Source organism: Lissotriton helveticus, chromosome 2_2 (assembly GCF_964261635.1).
Source record: "Lissotriton helveticus chromosome 2_2, aLisHel1.1, whole genome shotgun sequence".
Lineage (NCBI taxonomy): Eukaryota > Metazoa > Chordata > Amphibia > Caudata > Salamandridae > Lissotriton > Lissotriton helveticus.
This window is the reverse complement of record NC_136060.1, coordinates 345,796,159-345,820,308: the sequence shown is the minus strand read 5'-3', so window position 1 is coordinate 345,820,308 and position 24,150 is coordinate 345,796,159. Positions and strand designations below refer to the sequence as shown.

General features: G+C 44.3%; 1 protein-coding gene across 9 annotated transcripts in view; it reads right to left on the bottom strand.

Annotated features, from left to right (window-relative positions):
- The window catches only part of TBC1D14 (TBC1 domain family member 14), an 830,696-nt gene that overhangs the window by 103,776 nt on the left and 702,770 nt on the right, over positions 1 to 24,150 (bottom strand). For all 9 annotated transcript variants that reach the window (XM_078678508.1, XM_078678510.1, XM_078678509.1 and 6 more), the window contains 5 exons: positions 13,753 to 13,859; positions 13,550 to 13,630; positions 12,166 to 12,260; positions 4,567 to 4,638; positions 3,994 to 4,122 (listed from right to left, as the gene is read on the bottom strand). In XM_078678508.1, the coding sequence (XP_078534634.1) occupies positions 3,994 to 4,122; positions 4,567 to 4,638; positions 12,166 to 12,260; positions 13,550 to 13,630; positions 13,753 to 13,859 (484 nt within the window). The remainder of the gene's footprint in view (positions 1 to 3,993; positions 4,123 to 4,566; positions 4,639 to 12,165; positions 12,261 to 13,549; positions 13,631 to 13,752; positions 13,860 to 24,150) is intronic.

Below are 24,150 nucleotides of genomic sequence, written 5' to 3'. Positions count from 1 at the left end.
TTTTGGATATCAATACGTTTAAGCAGATTTCACAGGAGCTCAAGAGACTTCACTGCCTCCCGGATAAATATTATGTTAAAGTTACTGTGTCTTGCACATAAGGCACTGCATAATCGTGGCCCTAAATCTTTTTAGAGATAAGTTACACTGGTACCCTTCAAGGACGGGACTAAGTTCTTCCTCCAGTAAATTACTTGTGGTGCCCAGAATTCAGCATGCCAGATGAGGTGGTGAATCTTTTTCTTATGATACTGCGAAGCTTTGGAATACTCTGCTGTTCTTCACTGTCTTTCTAAACAATTATCTTTTATTTAGGAAATCGAGCATGTGAGCGCTTTAAAGCTATTTCTCATTTCATTTTAGTGCACAAGGGGAGAGAAGACTGGCACTGCTAGGGATGGTGGAACAACAGTCCACTTTCTGAGGGGTGCTACACATCAAGCGGGCCATACGCTTGATGGGGTTTTCTCAAATGACAGCAGGTTGACTGTTAAAGATCCTCTCCCTCTTTCATGGACAGATCACTATGCTGTCCCGATAGAGGTGTCCTGTTTCAGTATGAATAGCTATGGTAAGGGTTTGAGTAAATTGGAACCTCAGCGGAATTTCAAGAACATCTCTAATGACACTCTTGCCCCTAGAATTCCCAGTGCGACCATCTTTCAGGAAGAAGATGTGTGCTTGGCGGTCTCTCAATTAGAAAAGGCCGTCATAACGGCGCTGGATGAACTTGCCCCCGTCCGTATGCACTACTCTGCCAGGAAAAAGCCGTCGGCCCCCTGGTTCTCGGAGCCATTAAGACTCCTTAGGCAGGGTGTTAGGAGGCAGGAGCGCCTCTGGCGGGCTAGCTGGGATCTGAGGGAGAAAAAAGCCCATGAAATCTTAGTGAGGGGCTATAAGGCGGAGGTAATAAGAGCTAAGCAGGAATACTTTACTGCTCGCACCACTTCACTCTCCTCCCCGAAAGAGCTTTTCAAAATTGTTGACTCCCATACTTCCCTTCAGATTCCTGATCCCGTTATTGGCTCTCAGCAGCTCTGCAACGACATAGCCCTGTTCTTTCAGGCAAAGATTGTTGACATCTACTCGGCCTTAGAGCTACAGAAGGCTTTAATCAATGATTCCTCTGGTCCCTCTGCTTCTGCTACAACTCCGGTGGAGGATATCTCTGTAGGCTGCTTATCTTCTTTTCCACCCCTTTCACTTCAGGAATTAGATAACCTCCTAAATAAGACCAGGTCGGGCTCCCCTTTGGATCCCTACCCTCTTAAGCTCCTTAAGCTGTGCAAGGAGACCTTTCTGCCTCCCCTTCTGGATATCATGAATAGGGCAATGAGGGATGGAATTTTCCCCTCGCAATGGAAGAGGCAGTGATAAAGCCATTGCTTAAGAAGCCAACATTGGACCCAGGGGTTCTTAAGAACTTTCGTCCGATTTCGCTGCTCCCCGCTCCTGCTAAGATGCTGGAAACCCATCTTAACCAGCATCTTGCAGTCTTTCTGGAAAACTCTGGTCATTTGGATCATTCGCAGCATGGATTTAGGAGGGGGCACAGCACTGAGTCGGCCCTTACCATAGTGTTGGATAACATCCGCACCCGAGTTGATAGGGGCCAGACCACCCTCCTCATCCTGCTAGATCTTACGGCTGCGTTTGATACCCTCTCTCCCTTGGTGTTAACATCTCGTCTGAGGGAGATTGGGGTAGAGGGGTCCGCACTTAGTTTGCTGACTTCCTTTCTTGACCAGAGGGAACAGAGAGTTAAGCTGGGGGAATTTCTATCTCCATCCCTGCCTGTGCACTGTGGGGTCCCGCAGGGTTCGGCATTAAGTCCGACCCTTTTTAACATCTATGTGACCCCACTTGCCAGACTTATTAGATCTTTTGGGATGGAGGTAGTTTCCTATGCTGACGACACCCAGATCTTGGTATCTTTCTCCCAGCCTGTCAGCTCGGCTGCCTCCAATTTTAGACTCTGTATGGAGGCAGTCGCTCAATGGATGATTTGCAATTCATTGAAATTAAATGGTGAGAAGACGGAGATCCTGGTGTTCGGAGGAAAGGATGACATTTGGTCGGCAAATTGGTGGCCCGCATCATTGGGAGTATGCCCGGTACCTGCTGCCATAGCTAAAAATCTGGGAGTCCTGATTGACCCTACCCTCAGTATGCGTCAGCAGGTGAACAGAACAATCTCTACCTGCTGGGGCTTAATCTACATCTTGAGGAAGATTAAGCACTATCTATCTCAGCAGGCGAGAAAGCAAGTCGTGGTCGCACTCATAGGCTCCCGACTTGATTATTGTAATGCGCTGTATGCAGGACTCAATAAGGGGCTGCTTCAGCGCTTACAAATGGTCCAGAATGCGGCCGCCAAGTTTGTGTTAGACCTACCCAAACGTACGTCAGCCACCTCTGCAAGGAAATCTCTACATTGGCTCCCGATTGAGGACAGGATTTCCTTTAAAATAATGTGTCTGACCTATGGGGCCTTAGCAAGAAATAGGCCAGGTGGGATAAGAGACCTTTTGGCTCCTTACACTCCCTCCAGAAACTTGCGTTCCACTAATAAATCTCTGCTATCTGTACCTCGTGTCCGCAGAGCCAAATGGGGTGGCAGAGCTTTTTCTAGCCTAGCCCCGAAAATGTGGAACGCTTTACCTGTTGAAATTAAGTCCCTCCCCACTATGCAGTCCTTTAGAAAGGCCCTGAAGACTCGGCTATTTGCTAAAGCCTACCTGTAGTTTTGTTTTTGCCGCTTTGAAATATTTTGATAGGCGCCTTGATGCCTTCGGGTTTTAGTTGCGCAATATAAATTACTTTTTCTTTTCATTTCATTTCATTTCTGTTATAACTTACTTTATATTAAAAATGTGTCACTCAGCTGCAGCAGTCCGTTAAGCAACTGTTACAAGACTACAAATACGGGTGAACTCTTGGAAGTTGCGCAAGGCACAGAAAATCTTCCTGCGACCTTTCTTTCTTTGGGATCTAGGCTTCTGCAGATATCAATTAAATTAAGTTGTCAACCTGTGAGCAGAGGACAAACATTATACTGCCGTTCCCAATCCTCCATTCCATATCATGTACACATCATAGATCAAATCAGTAGTCCAGAAGCTTCCTAAGGCTTGGAGAACCATCTGCTTTGACAAATCCCAGCCACAGGGTGATCTCCTCTGAAGGCATGGCTATGCCAGGCAGCAGAAGTGCATATGTGTCTATTAGAGAAACAATACCTGCTTTTTTCACGTGTTTTTACAAATTTGAAAGGAGAGGGTGCGGTATCCACTCCCACATTTCTTGAAACATCACTAGCCAAACAAAAAACCTTCTCAATTCAACTGTTGTTGTGCTGCAGTAGTACCAGTCTCTAACAAAGAGCACTGGTTTCCACTAAATTCTATTCTTGCTGTATAAGAAACTGTATGATTTTCTTGTTGGTTCGGATGTTAAACATGTCAAAAAGTAGGTCTTGGCCTTTACAAAAAGTCTTGATCTAGACAGTGATTAAGCCGCATGCCCAAGCAATTTGGTGTTTTAATATTGCAGAAACCTTTTATTCAGACTAGAGATCCACTCTATAATAGAAAAGTATATAATATTCAGCCTACAGTTAGAATTCTTCATGTCTTCAAAGGAATCTGCCCACCCTCGGTTAGTGAGCCTACCCAATATTTTACAGACCCATTGCTATAACAAGGAGAAAATTAACTTAATAAGAGTGGTACATGCACATGCATAGAGTAACCATTGTGGGGTCGGAAAAAAGTCTGAAGAGGAGTTCCTCAAAAACTTTGAAGCCATAAGAGAGTAGGGTTAGTTTGATCATTTAGGAAACAAAAAGTTATGACAGCATTTTAGAGGAGAAAGTCAAAATATCTGGTATTCCAGTAGGCTGAAGAACAAAAATAAACCCAGAAAGGATTCTGAAAAAACAACCAAGACATAACGTACTAAAGTAAAAGGAAGAAAAATGCACTGCATACTCACCAGACCATGATCCACTCGAAAAAATGCCATCTGACACGGTTTATTTAAAAGATTAGAGAAAGCAATAAAGGCATCTGCAGTGTCCAGGTTTAAAATCAATACAGCAGCAATAAACGACATGCCCTGAACCTGTTAAAAAAAGAAACACAAGACAGACAGCAGATTGGAGTTCGGCAGTTTTGTGGGCACACATCTGCATTTACCACTTCAAAACTATTGTGCTTAATAACTAAAACGTGTGGTTTAACATAGCATGAAACCAATTCGACAATCAAACAGCTTAGAAATAATAGAATACTGGATCTCGATCTGAGAGACAGCTGCCCACACACTGGACGATGTTTACAGCTGAGCAACCAAAAAAGGCAATGCATTTCTACTCCATTCATTAAAGGATCTACAGAAGAAAGAGGAACTATGTAAAATAATCAGATACAGCTCATCAACATGATATTTCTACGTACAGAATTGAATTAAACAAAAAGAAAATGGATTGTCTTTCACAACTGCCATCATGCAAAACCAATTGTTTAACAAAAGTAATCAAACTGTAAAGAACAGCACTCGACTTACATAGCCAACGTCCGGTCTGTAACAAGTATAGGCTCCTAAAATACTGTGCAACATGTCATGGTAAGGACCACCCTAAGAGAGAAAGTAAGACGTAAAATGAATTCTCTCATGTAAAAGCTTGTAACAGGAAAGGAAAAGTTGTATTGCAGCTTGTTAATAAGTTGCTATAGAAAATCGTTTCACAATTGATTCTTCAATATGGGTTTCCCTATTTTATTGCGTTTTCTATGTAGGTCCAGCGTACAGGAAACATTTTATGCAGTTCTACAAAACTCTAAACAGTTCTCAAAAATAGTAACTATAGATATAATATTAAAACAATCAAAGCTAACTGAAAATTCCAATACAATATTCTGTTCTGTTTGAAAATGTACCTGTTATTAAAGATTGGTTCAGTGATCTGCCACTGCTTACAGTTTATGGTCATCAGAAATAGCCTTACAATGCATGGATGAAATGATCAAAATGAAAATAATTAAATTCCTAAGCATAAACGACCAATTTGCATAAAAGACAAATAGAGTTAAAATAAGGAACGCTGCTTTTCTGGATCAATTAAATCCAAGTATTGCTCAAATTCTATTTCAGCCTTGTTCTCAAGATAGCTTGCCACAATGCTACCTACCCTAGCCCTAGAAATATTTTCCAAAAATTTGAGACACCAGTACCATTTCTTAACAACTGCTATAGTACCGGTACAAACTGGAGTAAGATAATTCCTAAAATGACTTGTCTATGAAGCTACCAAACATTTCTTGATTTAGGATATCCAATTACTTTCCCCAATGCCTCCATATTTTGACATCTATTTTACAATGTACAGTAGTTTGAATAATGGATGCACAGGGATTCCTATGCAAGCGTATCCAGTACAATACAGGTCTGAGGGCAATCATATCAAAATTGGGAGTGATACATACAAAGACGTTAGAGGTGTACCCAGGCACATATTTAACAAGGAGCTGAGAAATATTCTCCCCCACTTGTAGCATGATTAAATTGCCATAACACATTAGAACACTCCATAAACTGCAGCTGCCACTATCTTCTGCTTATAAATCTGGAGGATTGTGTTTTATAAATTGGCTATCGCCTTATTTTTAAATTCAAGAAAAGCTTTCTTAGTTTGCGATAGTACAGCACTAGCCTTTCCCGTGTACCCTTTACATTTTAGTTCCCTTTGAATCAAATACCTAAATAATAATATCGATACAAAAGGGGATGATGGACGGAGCGTTTGAACAAATCAAACACTCACCCCCAGTCAACTGATCTGGGTTTAATCCATCACCATTCTTTAGTTCACTCAGCCACCCCAGTTCAGACATGGCTATATGCAAATCAGTCTAACCCTGTGCCTTATGGGAACAGTCCAGCCCGAACTGCCAAGCCATGTCTTCCCTGGACCGGAAACAAGCATCCTGGGACCGGTTTCGGATTCATAATCCTCATCAGCCAGGCTATCTTGAATCCAGTGGCCAAGTGAACAAGGGACTCACGTCTGAGTATACCCTGCTACACTTAGGGCGAACAAAGCGATACAAAAGGGGATGATGGACGAAGCGTTTGAACAAATCAAACACTCACCCCCAGTCAACTGATCTGGGTTTAATCCATCACCATTCTTTAGTTCACTCAGCCACCCCAGTTCAGACATGGCTATATGCAAATCAGTCTGACCCTGTGCCTTATGGGAACAGTCCAGCCCGAACTGCCAAGCCATGTCTTCCCTGGACCGGAAACAAGCATCCTGGGACCGGTTTCGGAATCATAATCCTCATCAGCCAGGCTATCTTGAATCCAGTGGCCAAGTGAACAAGGGACTCACGTCTGAGTATACCCTGCTACACTTAGGGCGAACAAAGCGATACAAAAGGGGATGATGGACGGAGCGTTTGAACAAATCAAACACTCACCCCCAGTCAACTGATCTGGGTTTAATCCATCACCATTCTTTAGTTCACTCAGCCACCCCAGTTCAGACATGGCTATATGCAAATCAGTCTGACCCTGTGCCTGGGGTGGCTGAGTGAACTAAAGAATGGTGATGGATTAAACCCAGATCAGTTGACTGGGGGTGAGTGTTTGATTTGTTCAAACGCTCCGTCCATCATCCCCTTTTGTATCGCTAAATAATAATATCGGCCATACATTCTATCAGCTCACTCTGTACCCTAAATTGTCTTTTTAGCCTGGGAGACTGTTTCAATACCATAGACTTAGATTTACTAGTATTTGTTGCCAAGTTCCTCTCCACACAGTAGACTGCAAATCTTTCTAGCAGCCTATACATTGTAGTTTCAGTTCTAGGCAGCAAGACTGTATTGTCTGTTAACAAGAGGACGCCGGACTTACTGACAGCTATTTTTTGGACATCTAGATCAGCCTCCATGAAATAACGTACACCATTGTTTCAAAATAAGCTAAATAAAACCAGAGTTAATACACAACCCTCTCTAACTCTTTTGCCCACCAAAAACCTGTTTCTACATTCTCCATGGGGGCTATAGCAGACTTCAGCAGTATTATTTGCATGTAATCTATTAATTGCAACCAAATGTGAATCCTCAAACCCCATAGTTTTCCACAACCGACAAGGTCAAAGGCTGACTTTTGGTCAACGAAGGTCAGTTACACTGAAGTCTATTTGGCTACAGTGTATTTCAAAAATATCACGTAGCTCTGCTTGGCCAGCCAGTCCAGTCCATGCCCTAAAACCGGACTGTGCATCAGACAATATATTCTTGGCATTTGACCAACCTTGCAGTCAATTTAACAAGACCTTCCCAATTATCTTGAAAGTCCAGTCCAGTATTGAGATTGGCTTGATAATTAGATAGGCTTCTGCGGCTGCCTTAAGTAAAGGGACCAGGTTCGCAGAGGCCAAACAGGGGGGAGGTACAGCGTTGGAAGCTACAACAGAATTAAAACCAGAAATAACACACATGAATAACAATTTGGATTCAGGATAGTACAAGTCTAAGGGAATTAAATCAGGACCAGGAGCTTTATCATTTTCATACTTAACAATGCTCTTTCTACTTTCGAGCCAATAGAGTCAGGGAAAGATTTTCAAAAGATCACCTCCCATTCTATTTCGATCTACGAATTCTCTCTATTTTGATGCCAGAACTCTCTCCCTTGTACAGATTACTAAAGCAGCTAACTCACTTCTAGCCTCAATATGGCATTCCTGTCAATTGACCTCGCTCACCCCAGCATAAGTAACAATTTCCCAAAACCTTTTTCAAACCTTCCTATATTTTGCGTCTTTTAGCTTGATCCATAAATTATATTGGACTTTCCTTTTTTTAATCTTAATTTGATTTTTATACTCTTCTAATTTGCTGGAAATACAATTCATTAGATAGATGAAGGTGGTACTAACTCTTTTAAACCTTGCATTTTATATTAAACTACTCTAGATAATACCATCCATAATTATTAAGAATATCAGGTCTTCGGTGACTTGTCAGGGCAAGTCCATTATAATTTTATTTCAAAGAGCGTTAGCTGGAAGGAGTCAAATATTATATTATTTCCTCTGCATTATCCAGGATTATATAGCCAAACCTGGATAGTATGGCAGACAGGTGCGGAGCTTCTTTGTGCTACTTTTCATAGTCCATCGCATGTGCTCCTATTTGTCGGGAGGATCTCTAGATGAAGTGCTACCTAGTTACATTCTATGTGTTCTCTGCCTGTTACCACTTATAGCAAGACTTACTATTAAGGGGTCATGGTCACTTTCTACCCTCTTCAACAACCCTTCTGAAATGGTTAAGCAGTAGTCAGAGTAGAAGAGAATTGCATAAAATAAAGTTAGAAGGTTTGATTTATTCAGTCCTCTTGGTATACTGACAACTGGGTATGAATCAATGAACTCATAATTACATGTGTTGGCACTGACTCTAGACATAAGATCACATTTTTCTGTATCATTTAGCAATTTGCTTCCCACATCTTCCTTCCCCACAGAAAAGGCATCTAGTGGATTTAATTATTGTTCACTAGCTTCTATAGCCACTACTTTTAGGGGCCCTTCATGATGGAAGGGAGTTTAATAGACCAGAATTGCGCCATCTGAATTTGTGCATACATTTGTTTTAATGATCATACCAAACTCTCTCTTTTTTGGCAGCTGATTTCACACTTTGTCCATTTGTATACTGCTGCCTGTACTAGCTGCCTTCTTACCACCCCTGGAGAAAATCGGATACACATATAGGGAGTTTTTGCCATCAGCAGTTCTGGAATTTTCCACCTCATTGGTTTCAAGATTATTTCCCTTTAATGCATCAACCATTACTCTTTCTTATCTTCGAGTTAGGTCTTGTTGTAGTTTCATAGAAGAACTTTTTAAGACACTATACAACCACGGTTTAATTTTTAAAAAAAGTTTTTTTTCTTCTTATTGGAATTTAAGGGATGAAGTTCTGTTTGTTCGAGCTGTTTGGTGAGTCTATGACATTGGTTTTGGCAAGGCGAGTTCTCCAAAATTGAGTCTCCCAGCTGTAGCCCTGAGCCATCATCCACTGTCAATGCTACAGGTGATTTTCAGTACCTGGGTGCGCTATAGCTTCTACAGTTTAGGTAGTACAAATGTTATTCTGAGCCTTAGAAGGTATGTCAGGGAGAATAAAATCAGTCTCAAGCGGAGAGCTTGTTACCAAAATTCAATTGGAAGACGATTGGTCGTGTTTTAACGAGTACTGGCAGCACCAATAGCAAATGAAATATCACCTTAGCAAGTACACTTTCCCTATCTCAATACGCTCCATTACCATACAGGATTACCGCTTAGGGTCATTTGCATTTGGTGAGTAGAGCTTGACAGTGGGGTGTTGTCCTAAGAGTGAGCCTTGATATATTGGACATCTTTAGTGTAAACTATCTTGCTAGGGACTTTATGATGAACAGTTTTACGCCGTTTACCTTGTGATTTGCCTTAGGCAGCTCACAGTTATTCATAGAATTTTTTATATTTTTTATTAAATGTGTTTCCGCAAAGGGCATTCGAAGGGAATGAAAACGTGTGAGCTGATCTCAATTTTGACCATGTGTCATTGAGAAGAGGGGCAACTCCGTATCAGATTCTTCCTTTATTGCAGGCTAGTTCTTATAGTTTACGGAGTAGTTTGTTTCACTGGTGGGTCTTATCCGGCTTTTTCCATGTATTGCTACATTTGAGAAAGACCAATCAAAGCCAAAAATTGTTTTCCGTCAATCACTCTGGCAGTTGATCTGTTGAATAATTTCAATATACCAATTGATTCAGTACAAAGAATACCGAAGTTCTAAGTACTCTGCTTTGCATTACTTCACTTCCTGTTAAGGGCCCGGATAAGCGATGAACAGTCCTTAACAAACATGCATAAGGTTCAATATGCTAGTATACAGTAGCAATCTGTAAACAGTGACAAGTGCAATGCCTGTGGTAGTATGTTCACATGCTGTTGCCATGAGCAGCTTAAGACAACTGCTCCTTTGTTGGTAACCCGTTAGTTATTGATGATCACTAGTTGCCTTGGGGGGGTCAGTGCCTTTATCTAGCCTTATGTAGCAGTAAGAAAGGTAAAGGACCTTATTCCCCTTACTTTCTTGACTCCTCAAGCTACAATGTAGTCTTCAAGTGCTCACCATCATCACCGCCTGCATCGTAGTCTCACATCTGGAAAAGCAAAGGTTGGGAGTCTTGCAGGCAAGTAGGCAGTCAGGCAACAAAAACGTGGGAGTAGTCACAAGCATGTCCAGATGCTTCCGCAATGCAGCACAGTAACTCCATCTGGACCACAGTGCACTATGGTATCAGGCGAAATGTTAGACCTAGGGAATGTGGATTTCCCCTCATACCGGTAGAGGGTAGCCCTGTAAACCCAAGATGTAATATCTACAATGCCCATGACAGAAGATAGACACCACTTCCCCTGCAGTATCTCTGGGAAGACTTGTATCTGCGCATAATGCTGAATCCCTACATGGTGAGTAGATTGAATGACACATTGTAGGTGGAGAGCATTTGGGAGTAGACTGAATGCACATTTTAGGTGAAGAAAACCAATGGCTGCTGGAAGTGATCAGAGACCAAATCGTTAATGTTATTAATGTTTCCAGGCAGTAGTCTGGACGCTCAAACATCACTCACACAGAGGGTGCTTGGCCAAGAGACTGCTCATCATTTTCACTCCTACCACGTCAGTAAACAACTTATTGTCTCAAAGTGATTACTCTAAACATAAGACCGCAAAACTAGTAGATGTGGACGTGCACCATTCTATGGGCACGTTAAAAAGCAGGGCTTTTGTAAATCAAGTCCTCCATCGACTTAGTCCACACACTGTGACATAGCCACATTCAACAAGCTGTCCCTTCCATAGAGCAGTAGCATCCACATTTCAGACATTTTCTTCAGAGAAACAAACTGGAATAGGAGAGATTGTGAGTCTATGACCTGTGATAAAGAAGTGGGCTGTCCAGTTTCACTAGCTGGAACTGGCCACAATAGTAATAATTTTTGATGGAGAAGCAAAAGAATTTTACAAACCCTCAGACTTCGAATGCTTCTCAAGTCACTGGTCACTTCCAACTCAGAAAAAATGCAAAGGGAAGTGTTGGTAATTACAGCAGAATTAGTTGCATCAAGTTATCACTGGCATATAGAGAATACAGAGGAACATGGCCTTTAAAGGACATGGACAAGTCAAAGTTACCTCTGACACTGTCCTTTGCGTTTGTGCACAAACACTCCGAGTCCTCATCATACTTGCAAATCCAGAGGTCATATCACAATCTTCCATCTGACTTTAGCATCCAATACCACAAGGAAGATGATTAGCCCTTGCACACTAGGACTAGCTGATACTCACAAAAACTATCACAATACAATGTCAGGTTATACTGGCTCCCTGTTACTTTTGAATCCTCCACTTTATAAAAGACTGTCTGTTCAAACTGGACAATCCTCACTTACCCACATCACCTCTTAAAGTTTTGGAAGGGGCCACCACACAAGCATTTCTTTTTCCCCTTCCAAGTATACCCGCATCACATACTTCATGCTCTCTGATGTAAGATGGGCATTGTTTATTTCTGGCGTTTAAGCATGGAACACCGCACTTCCTGTGTCCTGCCTTTCCCTTCCTTTCTTTGATACATTATAACTCCCTTCTAATCTATAGCCAAATCAGGCCACTTACCACTCAGACATCATATTTCTTCCTGGACTCCACTATCAGTCCTCATTACATGAGGGGAGTGCGACTGACCTATTTGAGGTTAACCTGATAGACTTAAGTGAAAGAAGCCACACCTGAAACCTTTGGTAATAGCTCACTTTTGACTATATTCATATACATGCACCATTCAGTAATATATTCCTTTTTTCTGTAATTATTGAATCCATCACATCGATTAGATTTGCCCACTGGCACGCTGCAGCACACAGTGCCTATCTTGGTCTTTTGACACCGGGCTGAAGGTGGATGTGTTAGGTAATAATACATGGGGCAGCACTAAACACAGATACTTGCTAGACAATTTAAAAATATGCAGTTAGTTAATAAAAGAGTTGGCAAAATATTATTCAATCAAAATACATACTTTTTGGAAAATACAGAGGTTTGGAAATGTTCTAGAAATATCCAATTTAATTAATTCCAAACTTGCTTCTCTGTCCCCAGCAGATAATCCAGAATCTAGAAATAAAAACAATTATTGCACGTTTAAAATCTCAACAAATGGGTCCCAAGTATATTGTAAAAGAAATAAATTGATTTACCAAATACTGTAGGGATTAAGTGTTGACTACAAAATGGAATCTAAATGATAGTACATTTTAAAAAACACTTATTTATGTCTAAAACTTTTAGCTGAAGTTTTGATTCCTTAAAATACTTTATATAGTAATTGATGCAAAAAATAGATCTACGTTTCATTTTATTGCATGACACCCACAATACAATATTCACATACAATAAATGCATTCTGATTAGTCATTACTGTTTTACTGATGTAGAGGACAGTCATTTATGCCACTCGGCTTTACATTAATCTGCCTGGATAGTTTTCACAACCTCTGCTGTATACTTCACTAAAGGTTGTATGGCAGATTGTGGATTAATCCAGGATAGCAGATGGCTGTTGATCACCTAATCAAGTTAACTGAGGCTTTATTCCACGAAAGGACATTCTCTTCCACCATACTACGGTTATTAAATATTTCTATCGCAAATACGGACTTTCTGCAGTCAACAGTACCCCTGTGCGGACATAGGTCAGCGCTGGACTGTAGAAAGTATGCATCACCGAAGAATATGGCATCCCAGGCTAACACATAGGGTTTCTTCAAAAATTATTAACCTACAATTAGTCACCATTTGTTACAAATACGGTCCTTAATCTTCTTAAATGAGGAGTTTCTTCTGCTCTTAAAAAAAAAACACAACTGGATGCAGCATATGTGCCTAAGTTAGAATCAAATTTCCATTAGGATAGGACCGTGTTTGGTCCACCATCCATTCATTAGTGGCTAAGAGGAGTATACAGGACATTACCCTCTGCACCTTCCAGTAAAATGCAAAAATGCAATCATGAGCTTGATAATGGGTCTCATGCTTCAGGAACAAAAGATGATGCAAAAAATAATACACAAAATATTGCATATCATCAGAGTAATGTGGTGAATTACATGAAGCTGCCCCAATAAATTTGCTCTAAAAGCAACATCGCTTACGAGTATTACTAAAATTATTCTCTCATTTTATATACGTGAAAATTACTGAAGAGTATCTTGATAACAGTGCAGTAACTTAGAAATGTGTAATCCAAAATGAATGCAGCACAGAAAGACCTGTCATTTAAGCAGACGCTTACAAAAAGTCAAGAAATATGCAGAACCTCAACATAACTAGTCGGCTGACTGAAATCCAATAGTATTAGAAAAATATGCAGTGGGTTAAAATCTTTAGAAAACATGCATACTCACCCTCATTCTCTAATTCTGAACTTCCTGTACTTAAGGATTTCCACCTATCTTTGGCTCTGGATAGACAAATATCAAAGAGTTCTGAAAAATAAGTGAACTATTATTCGACTACTTGCTTTATAGTAACATTAAAAAAACTGCAAAAAAGAAAAAAACAAAAAACTTTCTTTATTCAATTACATCTATATATTTCGTAAACTCACCAGCAGTGATATTTAATTCATTGCCTATTGCTAAACTCCACACTTTCCCTCTTACACTGGGAGGAATTCCTTGCCACCACAAATCACGAACTCTTCGAGAACAGCACCTGGTAAAGTAAAGTGGATGGATAAATTGACAAACTGATCACATTTGTGTGTACCAATTGAGGTAAGAGCAACAAATTACTAAAGGGTACCGAATACAATATAATGAAAACAATGAGCGATGTACTCTGCCTAAACAGAATTCATTTAAAAATTCAAACAGAAATGTGGAGTTACACCGCACATATCACACTAGAATGACACTTTATGCAATAGGGAAAGCCCAACACCGATACTGTTTACGGAAATGTGGGAAAGAGGGTATATTTTTTCATACTGTCTGGGACTGTCCTCATATAGCAGCGTACTGGGCCAAGGTAATGCGCACCATATCTCAGACGGTGGATATCTCGATACTGCCAGAACCAAGACGCTGTCTATTACATGTATGGGAATCAAACGACCTCACTCACCAAGAGCAGGATTGGGCGATGCTAGGTATGACTTTCGCTAAGCGCAACATTGCTATGCCTACACTCCGAAAATGGTGCAAGGATATGGATGAGGCAATGGTGGCCGAAAAGGCGGTTTTTATCCATCGTGGTTGTCCCCGAAAATGGGAGGAGGTATGGGGAGCATGGAATAAGTTTAGAGGATATATCTGTGACCCACCAGAACTCGACGCAGGTGAGGTATCCCCGTAACATGATTGTAATGCCGGTGGGTTGGGGAGGAGGGCCAAATGTATTGTTTTTTCCGAATTATTGCAGTGGGAACGTGTAGCGTTGATTTGATGTCTTGCTCAGATTACAGGCACTAGTGAATATCTCATGACTGTATTGCAGTCGCTCGTGAATATCTTATGTATGTATTGCAGCCACTCGTGAATATCGTATGAAGGTATTTTTGCCCTGATTTTCAATCAATAAAAATAATAATAATAATAAAAAAAGAAATGTGGAGTTACAAAGCAATTTAGATAGGATAAGTAATGAGAAAAGTGAACAAGGATATGGGTATCAATTAAATGGAGCTTCACATTTTGATGATAGGTGAAGTCTGCTCAAGATGATTAAGCTGCACAGAAGATGTGTATAGGGAAACAATATGATACACGGGCAACAATGTGGTAGGATCATGTGTTTTGTTAACAACATACTGGTGATCCAGTGATAGCTGGAAAGGAAAATGGGTTTTCCCCAAAAAGTAAATACTACAGCGGGGATCGTTAAGGGTACAAAGTGTGTACAGGCAGAGAGTGGTAGACTGGGGTGTGAAGTGGTGGAAGAGGAAAACTGGGGTTCAAGACTTACAAAAAGATGAAGGTAAAAATGATTCTGCTGAACAATAAATTGAAAAATGATGATGTTTTCAAATTAATGTTAATTCGAATGTATTCATTACGAGTTATTCACTTCTCCACTCAAACTACCAGGGGCCCTACTTTCTTTTGAAAACTAAAATCTGTCTTTTCAAAACGGAGCTTTAAAGTACTGTGGCCTAATCATTTTTGGCAACCACCTGCAGTTAATAAGATCTACAAAGGGACTAGTAGTGTGCTGATCAACAAGAATTATTAGCTGAAAGGATGTACATGCAAAAAGACTTACATAAGGAGGCCAGCAGCCTACTTGAACATTATCCAGAATGACAGATGAGAAACGTTTTGAGTTACTGTAAGAATGATGAGGAGGAAGGGGGACGTGGCTTGACCGCTTGTAATGGTGGATGTGGGAGTGAGCTGCTCCATGCTGGCCTGACAGAAATCCTGCATAATCTCGGACATGCAGAGTCACTTGCTGTCGGACGATCCTCGGGGAGGCTGGGAGCATGGTGGATGGCACCCAGGAACTGCGGAGACTTGAAGCCCTGGAGAGGCGAGACAGCGAGACCCAGACCAAAGATGTGCCAAGATGGTGGCCGAGGTCTGAGTCACAGTATAGGAAGGACTTCAGAGGATGGAGTGAAGCGGATCCAGTCACCCTCGGTGGACACCAAAGGGCGTCGCACGGTGGCTTAGGCAGGAAGATACTGCAGCAGAGAACGAGTGCTGCCGGCCCCGCAGTTGAGGCATTGAGATATCGCGGCGAGACGCGAGGGCCCTGGAAGTCTGGGCTGTTGAACTGCTGCAGTCCGGAGGACGTTTCACACACTAGAGCTGATCCGGGTGAGAAACAGATAGGTGAACAGTGAGTGACGCATGGGGGCGTTCTGACCTGCAGAGGCTCCTGGGGAGGGATTGGGCCCAGGCGGGGAGCTTAAGAGGTGAGAGCGACGCCGAGAGTGGGAGCAGTAAACAGCACGAATTACTCGGGCCCAGGGAGCCGGAGAGGAGATGGGGAGAGCACTCCCCCCCCCCCTTTAGAATAATCAGGCCTATCTTCACACCCCCGCAAACACCTATACCCAGCTCATTGTGAGGAAATGCAACCCCTTACTAATAATAGCCCCTGGGGGCGCGCTGGAATAATGTAGGCAGTTTAGGCTGCCAGTGCAGGACACCTGAAAAGACTTCTTGGCCATGCGCAGTGGCCCTGTGGCGATTCCCTCCCTGGTGCTACACCCTCCCCTGTGGGGCCACTGGCGTGGACGCTGTTCAGGGTCGCTAGCTGGGAGACCAGCAGGCCCACAGTAACCCTGTGATCCAAAACAAAGGGGGGACTCTGGCGCCTCCTTTCCACCTTTAGCCCCCACTTCTGAACTTGCCCCCTGTGGGTCGACATACCGAAGAAGACCCTTGGCTACCCCCACCTGGTTATTCTTGTAGCCACAATGGGCAAAACTGGTGCAAAGGCGGGGTGGACCCCGCCATACCAAGAGGGTGACACAACGGATCAAAGCCAGGTGAAACTCGACCAGCTGCCTGAGGCGGAACCAGTTCAATTGCAGCTCACGAAAATATTTGAAGCTGTCGCCGACACTAAAGCGACGCTTCATCAAGACATTAGTTCAGTGTCGGTGGGGCTCTGGCTATTACAGGCGGAACAGCCGAAATTACAGGAGAGGGTAAAAACTGCAGAAACCTCGATTGTGGATCTCCACCCTGCACAGCAGACACTGACCCACCAGGTCGCCGAGCTCACTGACAGAGTCCACACCTTGGAATATAGGGGTGAAGATGCGGAAGGCTGCAATAGGAGGAACAATATACGGGTGATGGGCCTGCCAGAGGGAACGGAAGATGGTGATATGGTGGCATTCCTCGAGCCATGGCTGTGACCAGTCATCCCACCGGAGGGACTATCCACATTCTATACCCTTGAGAGGGCACATCGGGTACCGGCGCTCCCGCCGGCATCGGGGCGCCCCCCACAGGTGATTATAGCCAGGTTGAAGCACTACTGAGACAGGGATGTACTGATGCTCGGACGGAGGGCTCGTTTGTCGTAGACAATTGCAATGTCTCTATATTTTCCAACTATACTAAGGAGACTCACTGGTGGCGAGCCTCCTTCCTCGAGGTCAAGAAGACATTGAGGGAGGAAGGCCTCCAGTACTCCTTGATGTTCCCGGCCCGACTGCGCATAGACCCTGAAAAGACTTGGGAATGTCTGGAAGCATATATGTCTGGAAAACAATTCCCCAGGGCTGGTCCCTTGGGAGAACATCGAGCCCCACGGTCACAGAATGTAAATGCTACTCCTCTCTGGGGACAGGGAGTTGTTGTTAAAGGGGGTTCTATGTTTGGTCTTGGTTGTTGTTCTACCAAGGGTGGCATTGCTTACTTCTCTGGGGGGGTGGGGCGGTGGGGCAGAGGGGGTGCTTGATCTGATTGATTATGATTTACCAAGACATCCACACGTAACACATTCGGGGCCTGATGTACGACCATTGATGTTTGCGCCTGGCAAATAGCATTGAATTGCGAGTCGCAATTTGCAAGTAGCAAACATCAATATACAACAGTGTCGGAGACACTGTTAGCGATTCCCAATGGGGTCACAAATGGCATGCCTCATGCATATTAATGAGGCTGTCACAATTTGCGACCCCATTGGGAATGGCTGGCACTCCCAGGGATTGTGGCATGCTGAGGTCAGCAGACCTTCATGTGTGGGACTGCTTTTAAATAAAGCAGTCTTTTTTTTTAAAATGTAGCCGTTTCCCTTAAAGTAAAATGGGATGCATTTAAAAAATAAAAATTTAACATTTCATTTTTTAATGGAAGGCAGTGGTCCCTGGGACCACTGCCTGCCCTTAAAAAATGTTTGCGCATGCATTTCCAAAGGGGAAGGGGTCCCCTGGGGACCCCTTTTCGTTTGTGAGCGCTTTACTACCCTTCTCAGAAGGGTGGTAAACTGCGAGTGTTTTGCAACTGCAATTGCGGTTGCAAAACATTCTTACAAGCTTTTGTTCTCGCTATTAGGAAGGGAACGCACCTTCCTAATAGCGAGTCGTTAAACCCTATTTTGAGTCACAAATGGTTTGCGACTCGCAAAATAGGGTTGGTACATGGGCCAAACAGTTTTTGCTGTTTCAAACAGGCCTAAAACACATTTGCGACTGCAAAAACTGGTCACACATCTTGCCCTAAAGCTCTTGACATGGAATACAAGGGGGATGGTTCAATGACGAAAAGGCACAATATCCATAGATTTTTGAGATGCAGAGGTATACAGATTGCTCTGTTACAAGAGACACATCTTTTGCAGGGGGAAGTGGAGAACCTTCGTAGACGGTGGAGGGGGCAGCTTTTTGCTACCTCCTATTCGGCATACGCCAGGGAGGTGTTGATTTGGGTGAAAGAGGAGTCCCCTTTGAGCCAGCGCAACTACTGGTGGACCGGGATGGAAGATACGTCCTGGTTAGTGGGAAATTATATGGTAGAGACATAACACTTGGTAGTATTCATGCTCACAATCAGAACCAGGTGACCTTTTTCCAAGATCTATCAGCCCGTATGACTAACTTGACCATCAAGTCTATGCTTTTGGGAGGACATTTCAACTGCGTATCAGACACTACTTTAGACCGCTCACTCCCACCCTTACTTGGTGCTCAGGCTCACCGCACTGCGGCGGGGTTCCGGGATTGGTGGAAACACTATTGGCTAATAGACATTTGGAGAACGTAATACACAGATAAGGACTACTCTTTTTACTCTCCCATGCATCATCTACATACACGACTCTTGTCTTATTCTGCTCTACCAGTCTTGTTGGCTCAATTACACACACCAAATATCTTTGTGCTCTTATTGACTCGGTACTGGTTGAGTGGGAGGCATTTAAGGTGGTAGTGAGGGTGTACTGTTTGGGTGCTCAATATGAGTACAGAGAGAATTGCATAGAGAATATGAAGATCTGGAGAGCAAGTTGCACAGATTAGATTATGCCCTAGTGGCGGACCCCGCCTCGGACAACCCTACGGGAGGTGCGTGCCCTTTACGATGAGGCGCTGGAACGGTTCAGATGCCACGACTTCAGGGCACATCTCACAAAAGTGCAAGAGGAGGAGGGGAAACCAGGGCGCTTGTTAGTCTGGTTGATCAGGCCTGAAGCCTGTCGGGCTTCGATCATACTTGTCCGGCAATGACCTCGGGGAGATAAACTCTTTGGTCCGGGAATATTATGAAGCTTTATACAAAGCCCCGGCACCAGCAGAGCTGAAGGAGGTGGGGGTTTCCTATCCTTTTTTTGGATTCAGGGACTGGATGGACAAATCCAAGAGGCCCTGGGAGGAAATTACATTGCAGGAGATACAGGGAGCTATTAAGGGAATGGCCACAGGGAAAACACCGGGACCGGATGGACTCCCTGGGGAATTTTGCAAAATGTATGCTCCCAGATTGGCTCCTCATCTGGTGACCCTATAAGCTGAATCCTCTAGGCCTCTCCCTTCATCCACACAGGATGCACTTGTGATCCCGCTCCCTAAGACCACCACTTCAGGCGCAAGAGTTAAACATTCCTTGCCCCTTTCTATGCTCAACATGGACTTTAAGATTCTTAGTAAAGTCCTGGCATAGCGCTGGCAGCCTTATATGTCGGCTGTAATCCACACAGACCAAAATAGGGTCATCCCATTCCAGAACACGTCATTCAACCTGCTCAGGCTGTACTTGGTATTATATCATCCGGAAGCGTACGCTCTTCCACGAGCGCCATTCTGTCCATTGACCTAGAAAAAGCCTTCAATTCTATTGGATTGGAATACCTACTCGCAGTGATGGAGCACATGGGCTTTGAAGAAGGCTGGGTCAAATGGGTCGAACTGCTGTATGATTGTCCAACTGCGCGTTCAGGACTGGAAAAGTGGTGTCTACCCAATATGAAATCTTTTGGGGTACGAGGCAGGGTTGCACCTTTTCACCTCTCCTCTTTGCCCTGGCTATTGAACCACTAGCTTCGTGGTTCCGAAGGTGGGGGATGGGAGGGGGGGGGAGAAGGGCTGAGAATAAGGGTGGATGAGAGACAACATATAATATCCCTATAGGCAGATGACCTGCTGATATACCTGGAAGATACGGTGAAGGGCTCCGGCATAGCGCTATCTCGTCAAGAATGATTCAAGCAATTGCTGCGCCTACGGGTCAATAAAGACAAGACCTACCTACTCCTGGAGAACTGCCGCCCTCCCTCCCTGCCCCTCCCCCAGGACATCCCTGCAGAACTTAGACACCTAACACCTTTAAATATTTTAGGATCCATATCTTTCACTCACTGGACAACCTCAGGGAAGGAAATTTAGATGGTGTTTTCCGATCTCTTAAAGCCCCTTATGGCCAGGATTTCTCTGACCAAGATTGTAATGTTGCAGCGTCTTCTCGATTATTTCATTAACCTCCTGATATCAGTACTGGTGGGTTGGTTCCGCCTGCTGGACTCACTGCTGTGGGACCTGATTTGGGTGGAGGGGCGATGAAGTGTCTCATTACAGACAATGCAGCGCCCCATGCCGGAAGGCAGATTAGGGGTACCGAATGTTGAATTATCTTTTCTGGCAGCTCAAATGCAATGGCTAGCACAATGGCTGGGAGGGGTGAATCCGGAGGGGACTTTTACAATGGCAGCTGAAGCACTATCCCCCCTCCTATTGGCTAAAATACTTGTCGCAACAGTTTCTGACCCGTATAGATCGGTATTACAAGCAGTGGCCCTGCAATGTTAGAAAAGATGCATGGCTAAAACGGCTTGGACGCCATGATACACACTGACGATACCACTGGTAGGCCTGCCTCATGGTAACCCTCAGACAGTTTTTATGCAGAGCAATTCGGACAGTGACTGGAGGTAGGGGTGGAGGCAGTGGGGGACTGCTATAAAGAGAAGGTCCTAGCACCTTTTGAGGAACTTGTTGAGGGAAACGGCCTACCAACCGGGCAATTCTTGCAGTATGAAGCCTTAGTTCGCACTTTTGAGATGATGTGGGGAAGGGGCCGGGAGGAACCTGAGACGCATTCGGTACTACACTAATTACTCATATTGGGTTCGGCCGGACACCAAATGAAATGGTTTTATGTATCACTGATAGGGGCCACACTTACTCCCTTTCAGAAGCTACGGAGGGGGGGGGGGAGTGGCACGTAAATGCCCAAGATGCAATCAGGACGATATAGACTTTATACATATGACCTTGGACTGTGCAGGACTGCGCCCCTTCTGAGACAAGGTCTTACTACAGATAAATACAGCAGAAGGGCGCACACTAGAGTCTTCAAAAGAAGTTTGCCTGATGGGACTGTTTCCCAGGCCCCCCAAGAGAAAAGTGGGCAACAGATTCATAGACCTTGCCTTAATACTGGCAAAGGGGCAGATAGCTATGCCTTGGAAGTCATCCAATAGACCCTCGGGAGGACTTTGGAGATGGGACGTCACTCATTGGGCAAGGGGCAGGGCTGTGGGTTGAGAAGAGTCCAGAATTCCAAAGCAACACCCCCTAGCAGAACAATGGTTACCTCAGCAACATCTTCTTGGTGGAGGAGCGCGATGGGGGCTACCGCCCAGTAATAAACCTCAAGGAATTAAACAAGTGGCTCATCTATAGCCACCTCAAAATGGAGGGTATCGACCTCATCAGGGACCTTCTCCAGAGTCAGGATTGGATGGTCCACCTAGACCTCGAAGATGCGTATCTTACGATCCCAATCTTTCTCCTTCACAGACGTTTTCTTCAGTTCCAGTGGAATTCGTAGATATTTGAGTTTCCATACCTCCCTTTCAGTCTATCTCCGCTCCGTGGTGTTTAACCAAGGTGAGGAGGCCAGTGCTGGAGCACCTCACAGATTGGAGGGTGTCCGGCTGATAGTTTACCTGGACGATATCCTCATAATGAATCTGTGTCCTCAACGTTTGCTCGTCCAGCTACAGCAAGCAGTAAATCTGTTAGAGTCCCTGGGGTTTGTGATCAAGAATCCAAGTCAGATCTCAACTGCTCCAAAGGATGCAATACCTGGGTTTCTTGGTAGACTCGGTCGAGGCGACTCTAAGCCTTCTTTATCGCACACTGTCCAAAATCAGGCACAAACTGAGACCAACTCTAGCCAAGTCCACAATATCTCTTCGCCAACTAGCCAGAGTGGGGGGCCTCCTATCATCATCAATACAGGCCATATTCCCGGGCCCCCTTCACTACAGGGCCTTCATCGTCTCAAATGCTCTCACCTTCGCAAAAGCCTTACGTACATAGTTCCAACCAGCGGCTCAGGCTGGCGTCCCCGGTGTGGAGCCATTTCTACTGGCAGAAAACGGTTCACCGCAGAGCAGGGTCTTCACATAAATTGCTTGGAGCGGATGGCAGGGTCCTTCGCGGTGAAATGATGGACAGGGGACTAGGCCCAATGCTGCGTCCTACTCAAGATGGACAATGTGGCACAGATACGGTATATCAATCAACTAGTGGGAACGAAATACAGAGCCTTATTGGATCTGGCACAAGACCTCTGGGAATACTGCCTGTCCAACCAGATTTTACTTTTGGCTGAACATTTTTCGAGAACGTGCAGTCAGGTTGGGGACTGGTGTTCCAGCCATCGGAAGGACACCAGCCTAAGGAAATTACACCCCAAGGTTTTCCAAGAACTCCAATCTCTTTGGGGCCCCTTCTCGATAGACCTCTGTGTCTCCAAACTGGATACCCAGTTGCAGCGGTATTACTGCTGGCGCCCTGAGGCTTTGGCGGTGGATACGTTCCTGCAGGACTGGAGTGCGGAACAGGGTTACGCCTTCCCCCCTTCACGATGATAATGAGGGTGTCCACTCAGCTGAGGAGATAGCAGATGGATCTAGTGGTGATCACCCAAATCTCGAGGTCGCACGCATGGTTTCCAGTTCTGATGGAACTTTCTTGGGATTTTCCAATCGGTCTACCCCAGTTTCAGGGTCTCCTCATGGATCCTCAAGGGAATTCCCATCACCTCCTTCTCAAAGGCGGTCTTCACCTGATGGCCTGGCAGGTTACAGGTAACGTTGAAGGTGCCAGGTCTTTTGGTGGACGCTGCCTCACTACTTGCGAAGTCTTGGGTAGAGAGCACTAACAAGAGATACCGCTCAGCTTGATCTAGATGGGGGAGCTGGTGTCTTCGAAAACAGGTGGATCCAATAGGGACCGAGGTTGTCTACGTCCTTAATTTTTTAACCTCCCTGGCAAAGGAGGGCTTGGCCTACAGGTCAATCAACACATTCCATTCTGCAATATCGGCGGGCCATATGCCAGTGGAATGCCATCCAGTAGGGGAACATCCACTTGTCTGTAAACTACTGAATGGTATCAGGCTATCCACTCCTCCAGAATCTCGGTACTCCGCCCTTTGGGATGTTAACAAGGTTTTAAACGTGTTCCAATCTTGGCCATCGAATAAGTATCTCTCCAGAAAGCAAATGTCAGCGAAACTGGCGACTCTCCTATGTTTGATATCCTGCCATAGGGTTTCCGATGTGCGGGACTTGGATCTCACAGGCCGAGTCTTCACTCCAGAGGGAGTTACCTTTCATATTTCCAGAGGAACCAAATGTCATTCAAAGTCAGTGTACTATTCAGCTTTTCCGGATGTCCCCAAATTATGTGTAATCAGAGCACTTAAAGCCTATGAAGTGGCAACAGTCGACATACGTCCTCTGGGTGCAAGGCAATTGTTTACAGCTCTTACTAAACCACACGGGGACGTTTTTTCTCCTACGATCACGAGATGGGTTCAATGGGCTATGCAGGAAGCAGGGATAGCCACTTCTCATTTCGGGGCTCATTCTGTCCGGGGTGCAATGGCATAGAAAGCTTTTTCTCTCAGGGTACGGCTGGAGTATTTCCTTAATGCCGCAACTGGTCTTCAAACTCCACCATCAAGAGATTCTATTTCAAGCAAATGCTATCACTGGCCTCTCTGGTGGTGGACAAGCTTTAAACTAGCCTAATCCG